Genomic DNA, 27,093 nt, shown 5'->3' on the forward strand with positions numbered 1-27,093 from the left:
CCCAACTACTGCAGAATGCACGTTCTTCTCAAGTGCACATGAAAATTCTCCAGGACAGACCGTATGCTAGGCTGTTTAAAAAGTTCAGCAAATTTAAAAGGATTAAAATTGTATAAAAGTGTATCCTCAAATCCCAGTGGGGTGAGTTAGAAATAAATAACAGAAATTTGGGAAATTAATAAATACATGCAAATTAATCAGTGTACTTCTAAATAACCAATGGGTCAAACAGGAGATCACAAACAAAATTAGGAAATCTCTTGAGGCCGGGTGCGGTGGCTCACACCTGTAATCCCAGCCCTTTGGGAGGCTGAGGAGGCGGGTCGCTTAAGGTCAGGAGGTCCAGGCAGGAAAATCACGTGAACCCCCGAGGCGGAGGTTGCAGTGAGCCGACATCGCACTACATCCTGGGTGACAGAGCGAGATTCCGTCTCAAAAAAAAAAAAAAAAAAAAGATTTTGAGACAAATGAAAATGACACTATATATCAAACTTATAGGATGCAGCTAAAGTGTACTTAGAGGGAACTTTAGAGCTATAAATGCCTACATTTTTAAATAAATCTAAATTGCTTAAAGGTCTACCTTAAGTCATTGGAAAAAGAACAAACATCTCAAGAGGAAAAGCAAGTAATAGGATTAGAGTGAAAACTGGTGAGATAGAGAATAGAAAAACAATAGAGAAAATCTACAAAACCAAAGGTGATTTTTTTTAAAGGTAATCTTTAAAAAGATCAACAAAGTTGACAAACTTTTAGCCACACTAACCAAAAAAGAAAGGCTCAAATTACTAAATTAGAAATGAAAGAAGGTACGTTACAACCAACCTTAAGAAAGTAAAAGGACTCTAAGGGAGGGTACTATAAACAATGTAAGCCAATAAACTAAATAACCTAGATGGAACGAGCAAGTTAAAAGACACAAACTACTGCAGCTAACTCAGGAAGAAATAGAAAACCTGCAAGAACTGTAACAATGAGATTGAATAAATAATGAAAAACTGCCCACAAAGAAAAGTCCTGGCCCACATGGCTTCACTGGTTAATTCTACCAAATGTTTCAAGAAGAATTCACACCAATACTTTCCAGACTCTAATAGAAAATAAAAGAGGAAGGAACAGTTCCCAACTTACTCTTTGAGGTCATATTATCATGATACCAAAACCAGATAAAGACACCACAAGACCAGTATCTCTTACGATTATAGGTGCAAAAATCCTTAACAAAATACTAGCACACCAAGTATAGCAACATACAAGGATTGTATACCATGACCAAATGGATTTATACAAGTTTGGTTCAACATTTGAAAATCAGTTTATGTAATACACTGTATTAATAGAATAAAGGACAAAAAACACATGATCGTTTCCATAGACGCAAAAAAGCATTTGACAAAATCAAACACCCCTTCATGGTAAAAACAAAAACTCAGGAGAGAACTTCCTCAGCCTGTTAAAGGGCATCTACAAAAACCCATGGCTAACATCATACCTAATGGCAAAAAATTGAAAGCTTCTCCCACTAAGATCAGGAACAAGACGAGTTTCTGATAGTTTCTGGAAGTGGCAGTGTTGTTGCCGCTTCTCTTCAGCATTGTATTGGAGGTTCTGGCTAGGGCATTTAGGCAAGAAAAAGAAGTTAAAGCCATGCAAATTAGAAAAGTAGTGAAACTATTCACAGATGGGATGATCTTATATGTAGAAAAACCTAAGGAACCTACTGTAAAAACCAATAAACTAATAAATAGGTTCAACAAAGTTTCAGAATACAAGGCTAATATTAAAAAATGAGTAGTGTTTCTATACAGTAGCAATCAACAAACCAAAAATGAAACTAAGAAAACAATTTTATTTATAATAGGATCAAAAAAATAAAATACTTTGGAACTTAAGTGTCAAACTTATACTCTGAGAGTTCTAAAACATCGTTGAGGCCGGGCACGGTGGCTCACGCTTGTAATCCCAGCACTTTGGGAGGCCGAGGCGGGCAGATCACGAGGTCAGGAGATCGAGACCACGGTGAAACCCCGTCTCTACTAAAAATCCAAAAAAAATTAGCCGGGCGTGGTGGCGGGCGCCTGTAGTCCCAGCTACTCGGAGAGGCTGAGGCAGGAGAATGGCGTGAACCCGGGAGGCGGAGCTTGCAGTGAGCCGAGATTGCGCCACTGCACTCCAGCCTGGGTGACAGAGCAAGACTCCGTCTCAAAAAAAAAAAAAAAAAAAAACAAAAAACATCGTTGAAAGAAATTAAACCCTAAATAAATGTAAAGACATCCCATGTCTTTGAATCAGAAAATTAATATTGTTAAGATAACGATATTCCTATCCTGATCTACAGATCAGCCTTACAGATTCAACACAATTTCTGTCAGAACTCTCAGCTGACTGCTTTGCAAAAATGGAGTAGCTGATCCTAAAGTTCATGTGGAAATGCAGGAGACTCAGATTAACAAAAACAGTCTTGAACTAGGCCGGGTACAGTGACTCATGCCTGTAATCCCAGCACTTTGGGAGGCTGAGGCAGGAGGATCACTTGGCCTCAGGAGTTTGAGGCCAGCCTGGGTAACATAGTGAGACCCCTGTCTCTACAAAAAAATTTAAAAATTAGGCAAGCCTCGTGGCACCCACCTATAGTCCCAGCTACTCGAGGCTGAGGTGGGAGGGTAGCTTGAGCCCAGGAGTTTGAGGCTGCTGTAACCTGTGATTGTACCACTGCACTCCAGCCTGGGTGACAGCGAGACTGTGTCTCAAAAAAAAAAAAAAAAAACACCTAAGAGAACTCACGTCCTGACTTGAAAACTTACTACAAAGCTGCAATCAAGACACTGTGCCGCTGGTCTGAAGATAGACATATTGATCAATGGAATATTGTTGAGAGTTCAGAAATAAACCCTCATGCTTATTATGATCAATTGATTTTCAACGGGTACCAAGACCATTCATTGGTGGAAACAGTAGTAGTCTTTTCAACAAATGGTACTGGGACCATTTGATGTCCACATGCAAAAGAATGAAGTTAGATCCCCTGCCTTATGTCATATACAAAATTAAAAGGGTCAAAGACCTAAATGTAAGAGCTAAACCTATAAAGCCTGTAGAAGAAAACATAAGGATAAAGCTTCATGACCTTGGATTTAACAATTTAGGTGTCATACACAATGACATCTGAAGCACAAGCAACCAGGTAAATAATAAATTGGACTTTATCAAAGTTAAAATTTTTTGTTCTTCAGAAAACACTTATCAGGAAAGTGAAAAGAGAACCCACAGAATGGAAGAACGTTTTTTGTGGGTAAGGCAGGGTGGGACATTTTTGCAAATCATATATCTAATAAGGGATTTGTATCTAGAATGTATAAAGAACTATAACTCAATAATAAGAAGATAACCCATTTCAAAATATAGACAAAGGATCTGAATAGACGTTTCTCCAAAGAAGATATACAAATAATTATTAAGCATGTGAAAGATGTTCACCATTGTTAGCCATCAGGGAAATGCAAATCAAAACCACAGTGAGGCCAGGCACAGTGGCTGGCACCTGTAATCCCAATACTTTGGGAGGCCAAGGCAGGAGGATTGTTCAAGACCAGCTCGAACAACAGAGCAAGACCTCATCTCTACAAAAAAAATTTTGTTTTGGTTAGCCAGGCATGATGGCACGTGCCCATAGTCCTGGCAACTTGGGAGGCTGAGGTGGGAGGATTGTTTGGGTCCAGAGTTCAATGCTGCAGTGAGCTGTGATCCTGCCACTGCACTTAAGTAGTCTAGGTGATAGAGGGAAAAACAAACCCCACAATGCTATAGTACTTCATACTCACTAGAATGGTTATCATCAAAAAAGGTGGATAATAAGAGTTGGCAAGAATATGGAGAAAACAGCCCTCAATCACTATTAGTGGGCATGTAGAATAGTGCAGCCACTTTAGAAAAGAGTCTAGCAGTTCCTCAAAAGGTTAACATACAGTTATATCATAGGGCCTAGAAATCCTACTCCCAGGTATATACCCAAGAGAAATGAAAATATATGTTACACAAAAACTTGTTCAGGTATGTTCATCACAGCATATTCATAACAGCCAAAATATGGAAACAACGCAAATGACTGCCACCTGATTAATGAATAAACAGAATAGGGTATTTTTTTTTTTTTTTTTTTTTTTTTTTGAGACAGGGTCTTGCTCTGTTGCCTAGGCTACAGTGCAGTGGTGTGACCACAGCTCATTGCAGCCCTGACCTCCCAGGCTCAGCCATCCTCTTACCTCAGCCTCCCAAGTAGCTGGAAACACAGGTGCACGCCACCACACCCAGCTAATTTTTTTATTTTTTGTAATAAAAAGAGACAGGATCTTGCTGTGTTGCCCAAGCTGGTCTCAAACTCCTGCGCTCAAATGATCTTCCTGTCTTGGTCTCCCAAAGTGCTGGAATTACAGGCATGAGCCACTGTACCAAGCCAGAATGTGATATATTTATACTAGCGGATATTATTCAGCAGTAAAAAAAAAAAAAAAAGGGAATGCTGATAGGTGCTACAACATGGATAAACCTTGAAAACATTGTACTAGGTGAAAGAAGCAGTCACAAAAGATGGCATATTGCATGAGTTCATTAATATGAAGTGTCCTAAATGGGCAATTGCATAGAGATGGAAAATAGTTTCATGGTTGCCTAGAGTTAAGGGGTTTGGTGGGAAATAGGAAGTAACTGGTAGTGAGTACAAGGCTGCTTTTAGGGGGTGATGAAGATATTCTAAAATTGATTGTGGTAATAGCTGCACAACTCTATGAATATCCTAAAAATCACGATACCATGGTTAACTAAATGGATGAATTGCATGGTATGTGAATTGTACCTCAAAGCTGTTTAAAAAAAAAAAAAGTGAGTTGAGTGTGCATGCCCACAGAAAACAGTGCAGTGCAGACAGAGAGAGAGTGGTGACCGCTCCAGTTGGTGTGGTAGAGCTGAAGAGACTCGGAGGGAAGCACAGGCCTCGTGAGCTGGTTTTCCCATCCTCATCCTTGGGACTGACCTTGTTGCTAAGCTCTGGCCATTGCTTTGGAGACTGTTTCTTGAAAATATTTATCCCAGAAAGTCTTGTCAGGCCTGTGCAAGCCAGGCACCAAAAGTTGGTGGTGACTTGGAGAGGGGTCAAGCTGCCCTGTCTCTTTCTTCGCAGATGTTCATTTCTCAGTAGGACATGTGTGCCCCACACTGGTGCCCACTGCTTCCATAAACATCCTTCCCTGCAGGACTCCCTAGAGCGCCATGGGCTGGGTGCCGAGGATGCCAAGCACACAAGGTCACACAGCAGTGCACGACAGAGGCGGGATTCTGTGTGATAGTTCTTCAGGTTCGCTTCACAGATTAGCTGACACTTAACTGTTCTGGAAGCTGGGCCAAGGAGTCCTAACGTGGAAATTGAGTAACTATAGTTTTTTGCCCAAGGTACAGGAGAATAAATATGAGTAGATAGAATCTCTTAAATTAAAAATTTCTCCAGTAAATTTTTCCTAAGTCTTTGCCTCCTGCCTGTTTAGTTCCCATTAAAAGCTTGGAGATGAAAAAGAATACAAAGTAGCAAGCAAGCATTCGCAGAAAAACTCAGTTTTCTGAGAACTTAACTTCTATTTAGTTTCTAATTGTATGTTGCTTACTTGGGGCTTTGTTCCAGGCACCTTCAATATATTCCTCTACTCCTTACAACATTAAGGGGTAGGTATGGTTGTCAGTATTGCTGTTTTACAAAGGAGGATGGACACTGAAGCACAGAGAGGTCCACTGATTTACTGAAGACCACCCAGCTAGTGAATGAGGTTCAAACCCAGGAGTCTGGCTTCAGGGTCTGTGCTCTTAACGACCGTGCCACGCTGTGTCTCAGTCACACTTCATTCAGCAGCTTGTCATCTTCCAGGGTTGTGATTTTAACATGGCTGGGAAAAATAGTTCCAAGTCTGTAGGATAGAGTAAGTTAGATTCTCTCTCTCTCTCTTTTTTTTTTTTTTTTTTTTTTTTTTTTTTTTTTTTGAGACAGAGTCTAGCTCTGTTGCCCAGGCTGGAGTGCAGTGGCACGACCTCTGTTGGTTCACTGCAACCTTCACCTTCCAGGTTCAAGTGATCTTCCCACCTCTCCCTCTAGAGTAGCTGGGACTACAGGCGCATGCCACCATGCCCAGATAATTTTTTAAATTTTTTTATAGCGATGAGGTCTCACTGTATCGTCCAGGCTGGTCTCAAACTCCTAGGCTCAAGCAGTCCACCTGCCTCGGCCTCCCAAAGTCCTGGGATCATAGGCACGAGCCACCACACCCAGTCGGAATAAGTTAGGGTCTTCTGTCTTGATACTTTGCAGAGTATCCCCGTGTTTTCTCTATGAGCCTTACCTGAATATATCTGATAACCACTCCTCTATAACACATAGAGGCCTTTGCGAAAGGCCTCTAGGGAAGCAGTTCCTGTAGGAGCTTGAGAGGACCCTGGCAGTTACTGATGGATCTGTTCACCTTTAAAATGAGGAAACTGAAGGGAAGTCACTCTGCTAAGATCACCTAGCCTCTCCTGACTCTGACCGATGCCCTCTTAAAATAATAGGGATCTGTGCCGAGCACGGTGGCTCACGCCTGTAATCCCAGCACTTTGGGAGGCCGAGGCGGGCAGATCACTTGAGGTCAGGAGTTCAAGACCAGCCCGGCCAACATGGTGAAACCCCATCTCTACTAAAAATAGAAAAATTAGCTGGGCGTGGTAGCGCATGCCTGTAGTCCCAGCTACTCGGGAGGCTGAGGCAAGAGACTTGCTTGAAACCAGGAAGCGGAGGTTGCAGTGAGCCGAGATCATGCCACTGCACTCCAGCCTGGGTGACAGAGCAAGACTCTGTAAAGAAGTAAAGAAAGGACCTAGGATGAATGGGGGCTTCCTAAGAATCAGATGCTGGGCTTCTCTTATGTTCCCGTTCAGTTTGCACAGTAACCCTAGCTGTCTGCTGCAGAGCAGTCTAAGGCCTAGTGAGGAGGTGACTGGCCCAAAGTCATAAAGCCAGCAAGTGTGACACATATCAAGTGTCCTGTAAATATCACTTAGCTGCTGTTGATGTTAGCAGTAATGACATTGGGTAAAATGAAAATCTGCCTGTAGATAATATGTTCATCTGCATCAATAGCATCAGTTGTGATACCCAGTCTGCTTTAGAAAGTTGAACCTTAGAAAAATTTAGATGGTTCTTCTTTTAAAAAATGGAGAATTCTTCAAAAAGAATCCCTCTTGGGCTTCCACAGTGTCCCTCATGGAGTCTCAGCAGAAGAACCAAGTAAGCAGGGCCATTTGCGACTTGAAGAGCGGTCCCCATAATTTGCTGTCATACATCTGCCTGGGCACTTTCTGGGGGTCTGGTTGGTGGCAGGAGAAGGGCATAAGCAGGGAGGGATGGGTCATGTTACTGTGTTGGCTGTGTCCGAATATTTTTACTTTATGTTAAAGTTGATGAGACACAACTATTGCAGAGTCCATTTTTCCGAGTCTCTGCGCTCACCTGGCTCCTGGGGGTGTGGAGGGAGTTTTGCAGCTTTCAGAGTCTCTGTTTTGGGCTCAAGGCCCAGCTGAATGGCTACGCTACAAGTCTGTTCAGAGCAGGTTCGAGGGGCAGAAATGTGTTCCCTCACAAGCTGTGACTCAATCCTGTCTCTGGTGGCTGTGTCAGCCTCCATTGTGTTCCCTCCTCCAGGGGCTTCTGAGGAGAATGGCCTGCCTCACACGTCAGCCAGGACCCAGCTGCCCCAGTCAATGAAGATTATGCATGAGATCATGTACAAACTGGAAGTGCTCTATGTCCTCTGCGTGCTGCTGATGGGGCGTCAGCGAAACCAGGTGGGCCCCTCTCCAGCGTCTCAGGACACAGGGAGCAGGTGCTGCCCAGGTGCTCGTGGTATGCCAGGTGCTCCACTGGGCCTTCTGTTGGAATGGCTCTCGCTCTAGCCTGCCAAAGCGTAGGGGTATTTCTCCTTCTGTTCTACCCATAAGGAAACCAGGCTGATTCCAGAACCGGGAGTTTTTCCACTGTGCCTTACTGTATGGAGCGTTTCTAGGCAGTCCTGGTTGGTGCTGAGGGCAGGAGCAGGCAGTTGCCTCTGTGAGGTGAAGCCTAAAGAGTTGAAAACTGGCAAGCCTGGCCCCGTGGACGTGCTAGAGGAGTTGCCAACCTGATGTGGGCTCAGGGCAGTGGGACAGAGCCCAGGGCTGTGTCTGCTTAGGAAAACTGGGCAAGTACGGGGGGCTCCAGATGTGCAAGTTTCCCTGAGCCTTGAAGTAGTTGCAAGACGGAGGAAGAAGGGCCCATAACCTACAGTGGAGGAAAAAGGGCTTGGAACAGTGCGGCCCTCCTCAAGACTATTGAGAAGTAGCCTTTTCCTGCAGACCGTGCCCTTCTCCTAGGGAGGAAACCAGGCATGGGGGCAGGAGAGGCTGGAGGCTCAGCAGTCCTTCCACACCTTTCTGAGTCAGACACTGGACTGTCACAAGTCTGGGCAACAGAGGTGCAGTTACCCCCATTTTACAAGTGAGGATGAAAACGTCCAGAAGAGAATGAAGGAGTGTACCAGGTGGAAGGGGGCAGTGCCCTGGGGAGGAGTGTGTGTAGTCACTGGAATAGTGAGGCAGCTAGGGGACGGCCTGGAGCAAACAGCCAGGAGAGGAGGGGTGAGGGCTCACAGGGACCGGGTCACGTCAAGCTGTCACAGGCCATTTTAAAGACTGGTTTTTACTCTGAGTGAAGTGAGAAGTCATTCTTCTGACTGCTTTTGGAAAGACTGGAAACAGCAAGGAAGGGTATAGGGCGACCATTAGGGGCCCTCATAATAGGGCCAAGAGATGATAGCAGCTAGGACCAGCACATTGATAGTGGGACTGGTGGGAGGTGATTGCATTCTGGATATGTTTTGAAAGATAGGATTTGCAGATGGTTTGGATGTGAACTTAAGAGTGAGGAGAGGAGTTAAGGGTGACTCCCAGGGTTTTTCGCCCAAGCAAGTAGGAGAATGGATTTGCCATGTATTGAGATGGTTAAGACTAGCAGGTAAGGGGTGGAGGAGCAGGCTTAGGGAGGAAGATGGGGAGTTGCGTTTTGTACAAAGTAGATTTGAGGTGTCTGTTAGAATTGACACTTGGATTGATTACCTACAGCTGGTGTTGGGGAGATGGCAAGGCTGGAGGTATCACTTTGGGAGTCCTCAGCATATGGTTGTATTTAAAACCAGGACACTGGATGAGATCCCACACTGATAGCCACAGCATTGGTGTCCCTTCCTTCAATACAGAACATGTTTTTAATAAAAAAATAGTAGTTGTAGGGACAGCTTCTATGCGTTGAGTGCTATTACTTTTTTGAGGCACTTTCACAGTTATATTTGAAATAATTGTAGGGACAGTTTCTATGCGTTGAGTGCTATTACTTTTTCGAGGCACTTTCACAGTTGTTTGAATTTTCAGTTATTTAGTAAGTTACACAACAGGTGGTGACTCTGTGTCCCCACACTCGATTCTTGAGAAAGCCAGGGCATAAACTGGGCTGTGTGCTCGGGGGACAGGCCTGGATAGAGCCAGGATTTAAACTCTGCTGCCCTGCCTCCTCTTTCTGCCCCCTCACAACAGTTCTCTGTTCCGTGAGCCTTCTTGTTGCCAAGTTGCTATGAGTTGTTGCGGTCTTGAGTTAAACTGTATGGTTACAGTGCTGGTTCCTTGGGAAGGGACCACTAGTGACCTTGAAATCCTGGCCCCCCAAAACCACTGTTTCACTAGCATGTTCTCATTTGCACAGTCAGCATTTCCTGGGTTTCTGCTGTGTGCTGGGCACCGATTCCCAGATCCTGCCTACACTGGGTAGCAAGGGGAAGGGTTTCCTTGGCCAGGCCTCACAGAAGCCTTCCTCCTTAAAGAGGCCTCCTCGTTAATGAGCAGTTGGGCCAAGTTCTCTGACCAATCTTGGCCAAATTGAAATCTCAGGACTGGAAAGGCTCCCTGTATGCTGTCAAGTTTCATCCCTCTGGTGCTAATGAAAATCATCCATATAGCAGTCGTTTCTTTTAGTGCCCTGTGTAGCTTCCACGTTACCTCATTGAGCCTTTTCAACAGCTCCATCGTCCCCCATTGCCTTTTCTATCAAGGGACTTGGGCTCAAAGAATGTTGCCCAGGGTCACAGAGCTATCTTGTGAACCCAGGGCTGTCTGACTGCAAAGCCTGAGCTCGTACCCACTGCCTCCTCAGGTAGAGTCGCACTTCATCTCGCCCACCTGCCTACCATCCTGCTATAGAGCAGGCTACGGGGCTGGACCTGAGAGTAGGAATAATGCATTCTACAAGTAAAATTTGTTTTACAAATTTTATACGTGAAGAAGCTGCTATTTTCTTTCTTTTTTTTTTTTTCTTTTTTTGAGACAGTCTTGCTCTGCCGCCCAGGCTAGAGTGGTGTGGTGGCATGATCTCAGCTCACTGCAACCTCTGCCTCCCAGGCTCAAGTGATCCTCCTGCCTCAGCCCTCCAAGTAGCTGGGGTTACAGGCGCACACCACCATGCCTGGCTAATTTTTGTATTTTGTTTTTGTTTTTGTTTTTGAGACGGAGTCTCCCTGTCACTCAGGCTGAGGTGCAATTTCTGCTCACTGCAACCTCTGCCTCCCAGGTTTAAGCAATTCTCTTGCCTCAGCTTGCTGAGTAGCTGGGACTACAGGCATGCGCCACCACACCCAGCTAATTTTTGTATTTTTAGTAGAAACAGGGTTTCATTATGTTGGCCAGGCTGGTCTGAAACTCCTGGCCTCAAGTGATCCGCCCGCCTTGGCCTCCCAAAGTGCTGGGATTACAGGCTTGAGCCACCATGCCCAGCCGAGAAGCTGGTATTGTTAAAGAGAAAAGGGAAATGATGTAGTAGAAACCTCAAACCTAAGCACTGGCCTGAACTTAGGAGACCCACGGTCAGGTCCAAGTCTGCCTCAGAAGGCCCGTCTCTTCCCAGCTGTGTGACTCACCCCTAATCTCTTTAAGCTTGGGTTTCTCGTCTGTGCGGTGAGGCAGTTGCACTGGATGAATTTTTTTGGGCCATTTTTGGAACGTTTTGTAGCTGTGTGACCTGGGCCTGGCTTAGGGCCCTTTGGAGTGAGACAGGAAGGCACATGGCTTGGTGAACACCATAGATGTCAGCCGTACCTCCCCACCCCCAGTTAAGCAGGGCAAGGTAGACCCAGGCTGGGTTTTAGTAAAGGCCTGAGCGGCAGAGCAGGTGTCATTTTACATCAGCCTCAGTCTAACAGATTCTGGGCTGCTTATGAATCTTAATATTGGCCAGAGGCTGTGATTTCTAGTAGGAAGAGAATAGTCACCTCTATTACTTTCAATGGCAAAAACTGCAATTACTTTTACACAACCTAATATGTTGAAGGAAGAGGTCCATGGGAATGGAGGCTGCCAGGGATGTCTTTGTCAGGTTCCGGTCTCCCAAGATAAATGCATACCTGTAGTAGGCTAGAAAGGGGCAGACTGAGGATCTGAACACCTGAGTTAGATGCCGCTGCAATCACTGACCTTGCCCAGGCTGGTCTTGCTGAACTTCTCCACCCTTGTAAAATGGCAATAAGCGAGCACTGGTGCTGTGTGCAGAGCTTTACATCTGCTTTCTGACTTGATCCTTAAAACAGCCCCGAGAAGGGCTAGTAATAGCCTTATGTTATATAAACAAATTTTAATAGGGAAATCATTCCTGTAGTTCTGTTTTTTTTTTTTTTTTTGAGACGGAGTCTTGCTCTGTCGCCCAGGCTGGAGTGCAGTGGCGCAATCTTGGCTCACTGCAAGCTCCGCCTCCCGGGTTCACGCCATTCTCCTGCCTCAGCCTCTCCGAGTAGCTGGGACTACAGGCGCCCGCCACCACGCCCGGCTAATTTTTTGTATTTTTAGTAGAGACGGGGTTTCACCGTGGTCTCGATCTCCTGACCTCGTGATCCGCCCGCCTCGGCCTCCCAAAGTGCTGGGATTACAAGCGTGAGCCACCGCGCCCGGCTGTAGTTCTGTTTTAAAAGACGTAAATTAGTATCACTGAAGCCTCTGTCCCCTCTGATCCTTGACATTCTGATGGTTCCATGAAGCAGCTAATTTTACCAGTTATTAGTGTATCCTTCTAGAGACATTTTTATGCTTACAAAGGCGAATTCTATTCCTCTTTTTTTACAGTCAGTAATATAGCATGAACACACTTGCTTTCCCGATATTATCTCTCGGCAATTGTTCAGTTCACGACATATAAAATACCTTGATTCTTTTTTACTGGTGCCTTGTATCCCACTGAGTGGCATACCATAATTTGTTTTGGGGTATTACAAATAATGCTATAATGAGTAGTGTTGTAAATATATATCATTTAATATTTATATGGATCTGTCTGAGTGTAAATTCCTAAAGTGGAATTGTTGGTTAAAGGGATTATGGATTTGCAATTTTAGAGCTACTGCCAAACTCTCTTCCCTGTGCAGGTCATACCAATGTGCCCTCCCACCAACAGCGTGTGAATGTACCCAATGCCCAAGTCACCAATACGGTCTTAAAAGCTTTCTCATCTTTCCCAGTCTGAAAAAGTGAAAAATCAGAGACATTTGTAGGACTCTTTATAGAGGAATTTCTTTGCCTGTGGCATGAATTGCCAGTGTATGTTCGCTGTTTGTCATATTTGGCTTGTGACTTTGTTTATTTTGAGTTTTGCCATACAGAATTTTAAAAGGTTTGGGTGGTTGATGTCAACAAGCTTCTTTTTGAGCTTCTAGGTTTAGTATAATCCTTCAGAAAGGCTTTTCCAACTCTTAGATCTTTTTTTTTTAATTCTTTGCAGAGATTTTTCTAGATCTTAGAGTTTTTTAATAATTGTATCTTACTTTCAGCTGAAATTTACCCTAGTGCAAAGCATGAAGGACATTTTGATGTTGATACGAGGAGACAAATCTTAAGGAATTTGTTTAAGGTTACAAAGTTTGCACATGGTAAAGCTAAGAGTCAAACCCAGGACTCTTGAATCCCAAAGGACTCTTGAATCATATGCAGGACTCTCTGAATCCCAAACTCATGCTCCTATGATAGGAACTACCAGACATTATGACTTGTAGGATTATTGTGAGCATTAATGAGCAAAGTTAGAAAGTGGGTTTGTGTGTGGTGGGCGTAGGGGATACACGGATGTTTTCCCCACTTACTGACAGTACTGATACTCGTCCTGAATATCATTATCGTGTGTACTGAGCACGAGGTTTTGCTAGATTTTTCAAGCACATTTGTTTTAATACTTTTTCCTTCCTATCCCATTCAGGTTCACAGAATGATTGCAGAGTTCAAGCTGATCCCCGGACTTAATAATTTGTTTGACAAACTGATTTGGAGGAAGCATTCAGCATCTGCCCTTGTCCTCCATGGTCACAACCAGAACTGTGACTGTAGCCCGGTAAGCAGGAGACCCCCGGGGACAGATGGGGCCTCGCTGGCTTGGAGTAGTCGTTTCAAGACCTGCTGCTGACCCTTTGACCTTTTTTCCTTTGGGAATAGAGCAGAAACTAAAATCATATTTTATAGTCCGCTAATTGGAAGCTACCTTGGAATAGGATCTGAGTGAACCCCACTCCCCACCCCAACCTATGCAGAAATCCCTTTTAAGATGTTCCTAGGTTGGGCACACTGACTCATGCCTGTAATCCCAGCACTTTGGGAGTCCGAGCGGGCAGATCACTTGAGGTCAAGAGTTACAGACCAGCCTGGCCAACATGGTGAAACCCCGTCTCACTAGTGTGAGACACTTGCGTCTCTCACTAAAAATACAAAAATTTGCCAGGTATGGTGTTGGGTGCCTGTAATCCCAACTCTTCGGGAGGCTGAGGCACCAGAATTGCTTGAACCCAGGAGGCAGAGGTTGCAGTAAGCTGAGATCACGCCACTGCACTCCAGCCTGGGCAACAGAGTGAGACTGTGTCTCCAAAAAAAAAAAAAAAAAAGTTCCTGCCTGAGGCCCTCTAGCCGCTTCCCCTTGTAATCTCTGCGATGGGGATCTCATTTCACTCCAGGCAGGGGGCTGCCCACTGCATGAGCTAGCAGCCTGCTTGTCCTTATTTGCTGTTTTATCCTATCGTAATTTTCATCCACCTATAGAACCGTGCTCCCGGGCGTGGTGGCTCATACCCGTAATCCCAGCACTTTGAGAGGCCAAGGTGGGCAGATCACTTGAGGTCAGTGGGGCTAGTTTCCCCCATGGTTACCTGTGTAGCCTCAGCCCTGGAGGCATTTCTACAGGGCACTTTTGCTTTTGTCTGCCAGGTATGTCAGGTACAGCTATCCCAGGGCCAGTTTTCTTGTTTAATGTCTTAGCCATACTGCCCCAGTCGTATGAGCCCAGGGTTTCTGCTGCTCTTGGGAGGGCCCCCTTCACTCACCAGCAGCACCGTGGCAGAGCCAGGCTCCCTGGGCTGGTGGGTCAGGTCTTTCTAACCCTTCTTTCACCAAGTGTACATGCTCCCCAGGCTTTACCGGGACCTGAGACCCTGTCTGGTCCCTGCAGGGCATTAAAACCCAAGCCTTAGTGTGACTAGGTCTTGTCTCCACCTCTCCACACTGCCCACAGCTGCTGAGTATCAGTTCCTTGGCTCACTACTCCAAACTCCTCGGTCATTTCTTCATTTCTAACTCCTATGGACTTCCCCTGCTCCTCCCCACACATGTTGTTTTGTTTGTTTGTTTTTTGGGTCAGAGTCTCCATCACCCAAAAAACTGACTGGAGTGCAGTCAGTGGTGTGATCTCGGCTCACTGCAGCCTCCGCCTCCCAGGTTCAAGTGATTCTCCTGCCTCAGCCTCCTGAGTAGCCAGAATTACAGGCGCGGCAACGATGTCTGGCTAATTTTTGTGTTTTTAGTAGAGACGGGGTTTGCCATGTTGCCCAGGCTGGTCTCAAGCTCCTGACCTCAAGCGATCTGCCCGCCTCGGCCTCCCAAAGTGCTGTGATTACAGGTGTAACCACCATGCCCCGCCTTATTTTTTATTGAGTGCGATGGCATGTTTTTAGCAGGAAGGGGGCCACATTAGCTTAATCTGCTGTTGATCAGATGTGGAAGTGAACAGATGGTTTTCTAACTAAAGAAAAGTCCTCATGGTACATGAGGACAGAGGCTTAGAGAAGCAGGCTCTCACCAGAGCGTCTGCTTGTGTTATTTTGGAACCTGTGACTGTGGTCCTAACATTGAGGCTGTGCCTGTGTTTCAGGACATCACCTTGAAGATACAGTTTTTGAGGCTTCTTCAGAGCTTCAGCGACCACCACGAGTAAGTACAAGTGTGTCCCTGCAAGGAGAGTTGTTGGGCTGTCTTCGGAAGGCCTTGATCTCCTTGTCTGGTCCCTGACCTCAGCTCTAGAGGAGGCCCTGGAGCTGGTGGAAGCCCACTGTCCCCTCAGTGTTAGCAGGTGTGACACTGCAGTCGGACCTCCCGTCTTTCCAGACTTCCTTATGGCAGGCACTGCCCCTGAGCTTTCTTCTAACCCTCATAGCCACCCCAGGAACTGAGTATGGAAGTCGTTGGCCCCTTACTACCTTTGGAATCAGTGGATCTCTCAACCTACTGCCCCTCTGAAGCAAGAGTGGATAGCGTGGCTATTCCCAGGGGCCGGCAGGAACTTCAGACAGGCAAAGCCGACTGCTTACTGAGCAGCTGGGGGATTCTTCCCTCCACAAGGAGGTGTGCTCCCATTTTTCTTGAAAGACATTCTGCGCTCATTTATTTTTTAACCTTCGATGGAGAATGTACAAGGAAAATTACTCTCTGCTGTAAGGAAAACAGTGCAGGAAGGGGGTGACTAGCAGCTGACCCTTGACCTCGGCATTGGGGAGGTGATCTGGGGACCTTAGTGAGCAAGAATTTCAGTGAGCTCAGCTCCAGCCAGCTGCGTGTGCACAGGAAACTGGGCCCACTGTTGCATAACTTCTGATTTTTTTCTGCCAAGGAAAGGCAGAAATTAAGATTCATGTGAAAGGTCCTGATTTTAAATGTTGGTTTAAATTTTTTAAAGGCCTTGCATTTGAGCTAACAAAACATGCCTGGAGACAGCTGTGGCCCCAGGGCACCTCCATCATATGCACCCGTCCTCTGTGAGAGGTTTTCTGGCTGAAAGCCGTAGAAGGGCTCCAGAAAGCATGTTAACCTTCTGAAAAATGGCACCACATATGTTATGGAACTGTGCTGTTTTCCCTGAGGAAGTGAGTCTCTGGCTTTCATCAGACTCTTCAATCTGAGTACTCTGTGGGATATCAGGATGAATGCAAACAGCCATGGCCGCTGCTCTCATGAAAGGCAGAGTCTGAAAACAGAGATAGTCATTCATCTAAGGATTCCACTGTTGAGCATTAGTGATAAGTGGAGATGGTATTCAGGAGAGGAAAGGGGTCTGTGAGAGGACATTTGACAGGGTCCAGGACTGGCCAGAGGACGCTCAGGAACTCTCCCCTGCAGAAGTGGCTTGCAAGCCAAGACCTGAAGGGTCAGCTTGTAGTGAACTGAGTGAACAGGCATGTGAGAGGGTGAGTGTTCTAGCCAGAAGCCCCTGAACGAGGGAAGACCATTGTGGCCAGCTGATGGGAGTGATGGGGGCTTGGTTCTGGGCTGGCCTGCACAGGATGTTGTGGGTCACAGTCACAGGCCTGGATTTTATATACAGATGGTCCATCACTTAGAATTTTTCAACTTCAAAATGGTACAGAAGTAGAATTTTTCAACTTCAAAATGGTACAGAAGTAGAATTTTGAATTTTAATCTTTTCCTGAGCTCATGATAAACAGTTCAATACTCTTGCAATGCTGGGCGCTGAGCTGCAGCTGCAGCTCAGAATGTATTTCAAGAAAAATGGTGACCAGCTACACGGTCACCAAGGTAGACAACCAGTATACTCTGTGTCGTGCCTGCCATGTTGCCAGTGATTATGGCCAACTGTAGGCTGAAGTTAGTGTTCTGAGCACATTTCAGGTAGGCTAGGCTAAGCTAGGAGGTTCAGTGGGTTAGATATGTTAAATGTGTTTTCTTTTTTTTTTTTTTTGTTCAAGATGGAATCTTGCTCTGTTGCCCAGGCTGGAGTGCAGTGGCGTGATCTTGGCTCACTGCAACCTCCACCTTCTGGGTTCAAGTGATTCTCCTACCTCAGCCTCCTGAGTAGCTGGGATTATAGGCGTGTGCCACCACACCCAGCTAATTTTTTATATTTTTAGTAGAGACGGGGTTTCGCCACGTTGGCCAGGCTGGTCTCAAACTCCTGACCTCGTGATCCGCCTGCCTCAACCTTCCAAAGTGCTGGGATTACAGACGTGAACCACCGCTCCCGGCCTCAATATGTTTTCATCTTATGGTATTTTCAAATACGATGAGTTTATCAGGACGTAACCTCCTCCTAAGTCAGGAAATGTATGTTCTAAATGCATTGGAAGCTGTGGAAGTGTATTCACCAGGAGTGACAGGATCAGAGTCCTGATTCTGAAGATCACTTTTGGCACTGTGTGATGACTCAGTTCCTGTGGGATACCTTTTAGGGAGATGGTGTCCTGGGAACACAGGACCCAGCAGTGACAGGCCTGGATGGCAAGTGGGGGGGAAGTGTCACAGTTAACCAGGCCACTGTGTGATGTGTGACCGTGGTGCTTGGTGGGACTGCTGCAGCAGGGCCAGGCTTGAGTGTGATTGGACATGTTGAGGTGCTGGTGCCTTTGAGAAAACAAGTAGAAATGTAGGCAAAGAGAAAGGCCCAGAGCTGCTGAGGGAAGGGGTCTTGTCAGTGAATGTGGCAGGCAGGGGTTGGGGATGGGGGTAGGGCCAGGGAGAGATTCCACCACCTGAGAGCCCAGAGTTCCCTCCTGCAAGTGCTGGCTGGAGTGAGAGGTGCTAGAGGAAAGTGCCTGGTGGCTTCTCGGATTCTGTCCGCAGGAAGTGGGCAGGAGACTCCCTGCACTAGCCTGGTGCTGACCCAGCAGCCCTAGTTCCTGTCCTTTATCTCCTCCAACCCATTTTGTTTCAGGAACAAGTACTTGTTACTCAACAACCAGGAGCTGAACGAACTCAGTGCCATCTCTCTCAAGGCCAACATCCCTGAGGTGGAAGCTGTCCTCAACACCGACAGGTGAGTGCAGGGATGCAGCTTTTCCCTCAGCCCATCCCGGCTGCCCACATTCCCTGGGGGCTCACCGGTGAGCACATCCAGGTATGCATGTGTGTCCTCTCTCACATGTAGCTACGGTGTCCTGAGGGCTCCTGTGTGCCAGGCACTGTATTCATGTCACCTGCATTTTCTAATTGGAGCCTCACAGCAGCCGTAGGAGGGAAGCCCCATCAGTACCTGCACTTTACAGATGAGGAGCAGAGCCTCAGAGAGGTCACCTGCCAGAAGTCATGTGTGCTTCGCACCGCCCCCCCGCCTTGTCTCGTGCATTCAGCCCCTTTGCTTATGTGCTCCTTTCTTGCCTGGTGGCATCTGCAGCCAAGCAGGACAGACAGAAGCCTCTTACCTGCTGCCAAGTGTTAAGTTGCATTACCTGGGTTAGGTTTGCCTCACCTGGAGCCAGGCAGTGGAGGGCTAGTCTCACAGGTGTCAGAATACAGTGGACTTTATCCAACAAGAGCCATAATTTCCCAGCCTTTTTTGTTTGTTTGTTTGTTTTGTTTTGTTTTGTTTTGTTTTTTAGACACAAGGTCTTGCTCTTTCCCTCAGGCTGCAGAGCAGTGGTGTTATAGCTCACTGCAGCCACAAACTTCTGGGCTCACGTGATTCTCCTGCCTCAGCCACCCAAGTAGCTGGGACTACAGGTGTGCGCCACCATTCCCAGCTAGTGTTTTTACTTTTTTTTTGTAGAGATGGGGTCTCACTATGTTGCCCAGGCTGGTCTCAAACTTCTGGCCTCAAGTGAGCCTCCCAAAGTCCAGGGATTACAGATGTGAACCACCACTCCTGGCCTCCCAATCTTTTTTTTCTAAGGCTGCAGAACTCTTCATTCAAATAAAATTGTACCCAGTCCTGCCCTGATGTCTGTAGTGGATCACAGTACAGCTGCTCTGTTTGAAGGGCCCAGACCCCTGCATGCCTGGCCATCTTCCTTCCCCCATGGTGGGGCCAGAGTCATTTCCTCATCTCTTACCTTTGCTTCATAGACTGGGAAGCTGAGGCTTGGAGTTGTGGACACTTGCCCAGGGCCAGCTGGAAGTGAACCTCAGGCAAGGAGTACGCTGGGCCTCACCCTATTGGCACAGTCTTTCCCCATCTGGCAGACTGGCATGGCCTGTTTCATCACACTTTTGGTATAAACAGCTCTCCTCTGGCAATTCTAAGCCATGTCTGATTCTGGATATGTTTCTGGCCTGGGAAGGAAAGCTGGCCTGAGATGTGGTGGGAATGCACCTGGCAGTTTAATTCTGTGGCTGCAGGGGTCTCTGGGGCTCTGGACCCAGTTGGAGCAGGAAGGCATCCTGCAGACTTGGAAATGTCCCCATGGTTTTTCACCACCGAAGCCAGCAGAGTGACCCATCCCCAGGGCCCCTGTCAGCCTCTCGGATCTGTCACCAATGTCTCTCATCTATTTCAGGAGTTTGGTGTGTGATGGGAAGAGGGGCTTATTAACTCGTCTGCTGCAGGTCATGAAGAAGGAGCCAGCAGAGTCGTCTTTCAGGTGAGTCTGGGGAAGAGTACCTGCCAATTCTGTGGGGCTGCAGAGCCAGGTGTTTCTCTGGAGGTTAGGAATACCTCCTTTAGTCACCAGCGCCTATGCCTGAAGCACATTTACTGTTGGGGAGAGGTGATTTGGCTGCCATCTTGCCTCGTGTTGACTCGACAGGTATGTAGGAGCTTCTTCTGCAGCCCACAGTGACTGAGCACTCACCAAGCACCTGTTCTGTGCTGGTGCCGCATGGGTGGGAGAGGACTAGGATACAGGCCCTGCCCTGAATTCCCTAGAGCTATGCTGTTTCAGTGCAGCATGGGAAGGAGTGGAGCCAAGGTTGGCCCAGGAGCTATAGGAGCAAAGGAAAGCCTCTTCCGCTGCTAGGGCTGGGGGCTGGGTGAATACAGGGAGACCTTCTCTGAGGTCCTTAGATACATCTGAGATGAGTCTTGAAGTCAGTGGACAGGTAGATTTCCATCAGGGTCGGGCGTGAGCTGTCAGGAGGCTTCATGCCCACATGGGCCTTTGTCACTTCAGTGCCTTGTCCAAACTCCCTGTCGTGGATCCCCACTGTGCCCTCTGGGTCCCTCGGTCAGCATCAACCACTACTTCCCTAGGCCAGCCCATCGTCTGTGAGCCCAGTGGCCTGTCTGCATGTGTTCATCCGCTTCCCGCACACATTCCTGGCCCCTCCATTGCACGTCCTCCCATTCTTGTGAAAAGGCAAAGCCTAGGGTATGTTTCATGGGGGACTCGCAGGAGCCAGCCCTTCAATCCCAGATGTCACCCTCTGTGTGACACAGCCCCTTCCAGACAGACCCAGACAGAAGACTTCTCCACTGAGCTGGCTCTCTGTGAGGATGGGGGCACTGCTGTGTCCCCAGGCCCAGGATGAAGCCTGATGCTTGGTAGATGTTCAGTAAATGTTGAGTACATGAAAAGGCAACAAACATCTCCCAACCCCTTGGAGAACTGAACATGGGCCAGAAGAGGGCAGCCTTAGCCACCTGAGCCAATATTTGGGTCGCAGGTTTTGGCAAGCTCGGGCTGTGGAGAGTTTCCTCCGAGGGACCACCTCCTATGCAGACCAGATGTTCCTGCTGAAGCGAGGCCTCTTGGAGGTATGGTCTGGAGCAGCCAGTGTCTTGGGTTCCATCTCCCCACAGCCCACGCATCGCTGTGTCCTGTCCTCAGCCCCAGTGCTGTTCATCAGGAGCAGACCAGATCTCGCGACTTCCAAATGCCAGTGCAGGTTGCCCTAGGTTTCCAACTGTGGGTTCCCCATGGGTGCTTAAGGGGTGACAGATTTAGGGGGTGGCCAGGCCATGCAGGAGGGTGAGAGTTTAGTTACCCAGCAAGGCATTTTGACCCTGAAGATATTTTGTACTAAAAGTTAATTTTCCTTTATTGAGTAATGGTCTTCAGAAAAAGTAAAACTTAGAGCAGAATGGCCAAAGTTATAATTGGTCTTTCAAATTTTTTCATATGGACAAGAAACTGACCCACGAATTATAAAATCCATGTGGAAAAGAATTGATCCAAATCAATGTAACTTCAAGAAAATGTAGAAAATTTTATAAAGGAGTAAATTGGCTTTATTCTCTTGATGAAAACTCAGTATTTCGGTGTAAACTCTATTTAAACAATTTCTTTCATAAACAGAAAGACAAACCATGGGGTCAAAATATGTCCTTTGCTTTTAAATTCTGTCCTTCATTTACTTGAATGACCTCAGTGCTTAGGCAGTGGCCCATGTTTTAGACCTGCCCCTCACCTAGGAGCTGAGCACCCCGGCCATCTTGGTGACCACAGAGCAGATCACAGGCTTCAGCTGTACGCCCTGGGCAGGGGAGAGATTGTGCTACATTCCCAGTCTGCTCCGCCTCCTAGTGAGGTCTGTCAGGCCTGGTCCTGTCCTTGGAGCCACCAGCATCCTCAGACAAGAATCTAGACAGGGTTGCCGGTTCCATCCCCAGGATGCTTGCTCAAAGCCAATGCATGGTCTGAGCTCCATGCCAGGCCCTGGTGGGGGCAGCCACGTTGACACCTTCACCCTGTCCCTCCTCACCCAGCACATCCTTTACTGCATTGTGGACAGTGAGTGCAAGTCAAGGGATGTGCTCCAGAGTTACTTTGACCTCCTTGGGGAGCTAATGAAGTTCAACGTTGATGCGTTCAAGAGATTCAATAAATATATCAACACCGATGCAAAGGTAAAGTTAACCCAGGGCTCTGTGGAGTGTGCTGGGTTGTCCAGAAGTTCACTTGGAGTCCTGGTCTGCCAGGCTTTAGGCACAGGTTTTAGAGATGACGGGGGAGTCTGGGCAGTCTTTGGCAAATATTCATTGGAACCTGCTCTGCCTGGCTTTGTGCTAGACCCTGGGAATGCAGGGATGAAAACCGGGGCTGCTTGTGGGTAGGGAGTGAGGGTGGGAATGGGTGGCTTGTGCGCCTGCCGTGACACAGCATGGTGAGTGCCACGCTGGGAGCCGCTGTAGGGAGGGACTGGGCCTAGTGTGTTAGGCTCACCGGGTGTGTGTGACAGAAACCCAGCTCAGGCTAGCTGAAGTAAAATTAAAAGTAAAAATGAAAGGAATCCAGCACCCTTGAGTGTAAAACCACTGGACGGAGTGTCGGATCTGTGCTGAACTCCGAGGGGTGCCTCTTAGTACCTGGGTGGTGAGGGGAGGTCCCTCAGCTTATCTGAGCTTCTGTCTTCCTATCTGAAGCAGTGGGGCTGGTAGAGGTCGCTGATGCCCCTTGTAGTGACTGTCCCCGCAGGCCATGGCCATTCCTGGCCAGCAGCCCACTGCCTGCTGTGAGCTTGGTTTCTGTATAGTTCCAGGTGTTCCTGAAGCAGATCAACAGCTCCCTGGTGGACTCCAATATGCTGGTGCGCTGTGTCACTCTGTCCCTGGACCGATTTGAAAACCAGGTGGATATGAAAGGTACATGAAAGGCAGGCTGTCAAGGCAAGTCATGCAGGGTGAGGATGCTGGCATCAGACACCCTGTCTCCAGCAGGGAGACAAGAATGACTGAGGGAGCTGCACCAGACGCCCACGTGGCCGGCCTCAAGGTGGCAGCTTCCAGGGCAATTCGCTTTGCTGCCTTGTTCAACACTTTAACAAGGTGAAAATCCATTGTTGCTAGCAAGATGCAAAAAAAAAAAAAACAGAAAAAGACCTTCCTCTTCTGGGCTGGTATTGCCTGGCACGATGAGTTGGCCCCCTCGTCCTCAGTGTGCTGTGCATGGCATCACAGGTGCCCTGCGGTGCAGCAGGCATCTGAACCCTTGCTAATGCACTTCCGTGTGTATGTGCACACGTTTCCTTTTTTTCCTAGGAGAGGGCCTGTGGTATCCATCAGATTCTCTTGAGGGTTTGTGACCCCACCACACCCCCAAAAAGTCAGGCACTTATTCCTTGTCACAGTCACTGTCATTGATAGCAAGAAGTATCCTGGTTGTTGGTAATTTAGCTGTTGGCTCCCTTTTTCTGCCCCAGAGGGTCTGTTTCAGGGGAACAGCCACGCAGATTTTGGTAGCCTCGGTTATTGCCCCGCCTCCCAATTGTGCGGGAAGCAGTTGGTCCAACACTAGCGGGTGGAGCAGAACCTCCTGTGCTTTGTGGTCTCAGCACTGGGTCGGACTCACCTGAGAGCTGGTGTGGAAAACTAGTTGCGCCAGGATCTCTGCAGCAGGAGTCGAACTTTTGCATTGTTTTTCTTAATGCAGTGTCATGGATCCATCTTCCTGTGGAGGGAACTCTTCTGTGTGTGATATGGAGGGCAGGGGTCTGGAGCCAGTCTGGGGAGGGCTGAGGGAGAGCTGCCCTGAGCTTGGTTCTGGAGGATGAGGTGGGGCACTCCTGGGTGCTCTGAGAACATGGCTTTGCCTGGTAGCAGGACAGCTGGAGGTCCGTCTTCCTGCCGCAGTCAGCTTTCGTTGAAGCTGTTTTGATGATGAGCTCCCAGCTTCAGAGTCAGGACCCAAGCGGGGCTCCACTAGAGGTCTGGGCGACCCAGCCACTGGGCCTAAGCCTGACCTGCTGCACCCCCGCCTCCCTCCACAGTTGCCGAGGTCCTGTCCGAATGCCGCCTGCTTGCCTACATATCCCAGGTGCCCACGCAGATGTCCTTCCTTTTCCGCCTCATCAACATCATCCACGTGCAGACGCTGACCCAGGTGAGAGGCCCTGGCAGACACAGCAGGGAAGGTTGATTGGAAACCACTTCGTTTGTCCTGGTGCCCAGCAGGTTTCTGTCCCCCACTCCAGAAGTGCGTCTCTGGAGACCCAGCTCTTCCGAGGACTGTGCTCAGGAGGAATCAGTGTCCCATTGTACGGACAGAGCCTAAGGAGGGCTCGCAAGTCCCCTCAGGTCACAGGCTGACTCGCAGGCCAGCGCTCTCCCCGCCTCCCCCATGTCCATGTCCCTCACACCTTCTGCCCTGCTGGGCTTTGGAATCGGACCTGAGGCTGCCCAACTCCCTCGCTGAATAGTCATGCAGCCTTCCGTTCTCTGAGCCTCATGCCCCTCTTTTCTAGAGTGGGGGTGATCTTAGCACCTCTCAGAGGTGGTCTTTGGTTCCGTTCTGAGGTGAAGCACCAGGTGGGAGTGCATGGTGAGTGGGGCAGAACTCTTTCCCCACCGAGGCGCACAGGCTAGTGCTGAATGGCACTTCTGAAGCGGGATAACCGCCCCAACACACGCACCCAGCCCTGCCTGGGACGGACCTTCCAGGAGGAGTGATGCTTGAGCTGAGGTCTGGACAGGGACAGGTGTTGTTGCCTCAGGTGGGGTGAGAGGTGGGCGTGAGGAAGAGGAAGGTGCTCAGGCAGGAGACTGGGGCTGCTGGGGGCCTCCTTCCCCCAGTCCTATCTCACCTCTGCGCGGGGAGAGCTCCGTGGGTGGCCCGAGGCCTGGGGCCACTCTCCTCCCTGCCTGATGGCTACCCAAGTTCACCAGGGGCCACTGGGGCTCCCACCAGCCCCTAACCCAGTGGGCCTGTGGCTTTGTAGGAGAACGTCAGCTGCCTCAACACCAGCCTGGTGATCCTGATGCTGGCCCGACGGAAAGAGCGGCTGCCCCTGTACCTGCGGCTGCTGCAGCGGATGGAGCACAGCAAGAAGTACCCCGGCTTCCTGCTCAACAACTTCCACAACCTGCTGCGCTTCTGGCAGCAGCACTACCTGCACAAGGACAAGGACAGCACCTGCCTAGAGAACGTGAGTGCCCCACCCCTCAAGGGGGTGATGGGTGGGCCACGGACCCAGGGCCTCTCAGAGGGGTATCCCAAGTGCTGGGCTTGACCTGGGTCCTCCAGGCGCCCCCCAGCCCCTCTCTCTTTGCCCAGAGCTCCTGTATCAGCTTCTCATACTGGAAGGAGACAGTGTCCATCCTGTTGAACCCGGACCGGCAGTCACCCTCTGCTCTCGTTAGCTACATTGAGGAGCCCTACATGGACATAGACAGGGACTTCACTGAGGAGTGACCTTGGGCCAGGCCTCGGGAGGCTGCTGGGCCAGTGTGGGTGAGCGTGGGTATGATGCCACACGCCCTGCCCTGTTCCTCCCTGCTGCTCTCTGCCTGCCCCAGGTCTTGGGTACAGGCTTGGTGGGAGGGAAGTCCTAGAAGCCCTTGGTCGCCCTGGGTCTGAGGGCCCTAGGTCACAGAGAGCCTCAGTCCCCATAATGAGGACAGGGTACCATGCCCACCTTTCCTTCAGAACCCTGGGGCCCAGGCCTACCCAGAGGTAAGAGGACATTTAGCATTAGCTCTGTGTGAGCTCCTGCCAGTTTCTTGGCTGTCAGTCCCGGAGTGGGGAGGAAGATATGGGTGACCCCCCTCCCCCGCATCTGTGAGCCAAGCCTCCCTTGTCCCTGGCCTTTGGACCCAGGCAAAGGCTTCTGAGCCCTGGGCAAGGGTGGTGGGTACCAGAGAATGCTGTCTTCCCCCAAGCCTGCCCCTCTGCCTCATTTTCCTTTAGCTCCTCTGGTTCTGTTTGCTCATTGGCCGCTGTGTTCATCCAAGGGGGTTCTCCCAGAAGTGAGGGGCCTTTCCCTCCATCCCTTGGGGCACGGGGCAGCTGTGCCTGCCCTGCCTCTGCCTGGGGCAGCTGCTCCTGCCTGAGCCTGGACACGGGGCCCTTCCTTGTGTTGCCAATTTATTAACAGCAAATAAACCAATTAAATGGAGACTATTAAATAACTTTATTTTAAAAATGACTGCTGTGGACCTGGCTTTGTCCCTAGGACTGTTTTCCCCTCCTGAACTCCAAACAAACAATGAGAAGGAAACTGGCTGTGGTGTTTATTCAGGGCCTGAGGAAGGCTGAAGGCAGCAGGGGGGGATGCGGAGATGGCAGGATCAGGGCAGGTGGCCTCAGCCAGATGTGCAACAGCAGACATTCCTCTTCAGAGCCCAGGGGGTCAGGCCGTCACTCCTTGTGCTGAGGAGAAAGGGATAGCTGAGTGAGCAGTACTACCTGTCATCCCCCACAGTCCCCCTGCACAGAGAGCAATGCCCCCGCCACTCCTCACCTTGGGGCCCAGGGCGTCCCGGGTCCGTGCCCGCAGCTTGTTGGCCTGGGTTTCCGCCATGTCTGCCCGCTCCTCCGCATCGTCCAGCTCGTGCTGGGCCTTGCGATACTTGGCCAGGTTGGTGTTGGCCTGCTGTTCCTGGGGGCACACACAGGGCCTTGGCTCCTCCTGGGTGACTGAGATGCTTATTCTGGTCCCTGCCCCAGTCCCAGAAGGGAGCTGGCTCCTGGTCCTCAACTTTGTTCCTATTGCCACTGTCCATCCTCACCAATACCATAGCGGGAATAAGGAAGTTGGGACGCACCAACTTAATGATGGGCCTTTTTGCGCCTGCCCCACCCCTCAGAGGCAGCCCCAGCCTTGGCCAGGGGAAAGCACGTGGGGTCTGTTCCACGAGACAGAGCTAGATCTGATCTCCCCAGAGAGGTTAGAAGCTTCTCTGTTCCCTCTGGGTCACTGAGCTGGGAGGGTGGAGCTGCTGCTGATGCCTCACCTGGCCACAGACCCTGGGGCAGAGCTGGGGTGCCTGGTCCAGGTGTCCAGGCCCCAGCGCACTCACCGCCTCCTCGAACTGGCGCTTGTAGCTCTTGACCTTGCTCTGCAGCTTGTCCACCAGGTCCTGCATGCGAGCCAGGTTCTTCCTGTCCTCCTCGGCCTGGGCGGGCAAGGGGGACTCAGGGCTTGCTTGGGCTGGGCCAGCTCCAGGGCCACTCCCCAGGGAGACCCTGTCGCCCACCTGGTATGCGAGCTCCTTGACACGGCGCTCATGCTTGCGCACACCCTTAAGGGCCTCAGCGTGCTTCTTCTGCTCTGCGTCGAGCTCAGCCTCCAGCTCCCGTACCTGCAGGCAGGGGGACGGCCTGA

The 27,093-nt window shown here is 49.1% G+C and overlaps 2 protein-coding genes across 9 annotated transcripts in view; one reads left to right on the forward strand and one right to left on the reverse strand.

Moving 5' to 3' along the window:
• The window catches only part of TRPC4AP (transient receptor potential cation channel subfamily C member 4 associated protein), an 89,778-nt gene extending 63,867 nt beyond the window's left edge, over positions 1-25,911 (forward strand). For 3 of the 6 annotated variants that reach the window (XM_055265902.2, XM_063633717.1, XM_055265904.2), the window contains 11 exons: positions 7,694-7,860; positions 13,331-13,462; positions 15,266-15,324; positions 18,056-18,157; positions 19,614-19,697; positions 20,719-20,809; positions 21,761-21,901; positions 22,528-22,636; positions 23,761-23,873; positions 24,709-24,915; positions 25,044-25,911. In XM_055265902.2, coding sequence (XP_055121877.1) covers positions 7,694-7,860; positions 13,331-13,462; positions 15,266-15,324; positions 18,056-18,157; positions 19,614-19,697; positions 20,719-20,809; positions 21,761-21,901; positions 22,528-22,636; positions 23,761-23,873; positions 24,709-24,915; positions 25,044-25,181 — 1,343 coding nt within the window. In that variant the 3' untranslated portion in view covers positions 25,182-25,911. The remainder of the gene's footprint in view (positions 1-7,693; positions 7,861-13,330; positions 13,463-15,265; positions 15,325-18,055; positions 18,158-19,613; positions 19,698-20,718; positions 20,810-21,760; positions 21,902-22,527; positions 22,637-23,760; positions 23,874-24,708; positions 24,916-25,043) is intronic. The other 3 variants (XM_055265903.2, XM_063633718.1, XM_063633719.1) reach the window with 1 other exon arrangement.
• Positions 25,876-27,093, reverse strand: part of MYH7B (myosin heavy chain 7B) — a 46,554-nt gene continuing 45,336 nt past the window's right edge. For 2 of the 3 annotated variants that reach the window (XM_063633605.1, XM_063633606.1), the window contains 4 exons: positions 26,966-27,070; positions 26,789-26,884; positions 26,230-26,367; positions 25,876-26,138 (listed from right to left, as the gene is read on the reverse strand). In XM_063633605.1, the coding sequence (XP_063489675.1) occupies positions 26,127-26,138; positions 26,230-26,367; positions 26,789-26,884; positions 26,966-27,070 (351 nt within the window). In that variant the 3' untranslated portion in view covers positions 25,876-26,126. Of the gene's footprint in view, positions 26,157-26,229; positions 26,368-26,788; positions 26,885-26,965; positions 27,071-27,093 lie in introns of all 3 variants that reach the window. The other variant, XM_063633607.1, reaches the window with a different exon arrangement.

Source organism: Symphalangus syndactylus, chromosome 24, assembly GCF_028878055.3.
Source record: "Symphalangus syndactylus isolate Jambi chromosome 24, NHGRI_mSymSyn1-v2.1_pri, whole genome shotgun sequence".
Lineage (NCBI taxonomy): Eukaryota > Metazoa > Chordata > Mammalia > Primates > Hylobatidae > Symphalangus > Symphalangus syndactylus.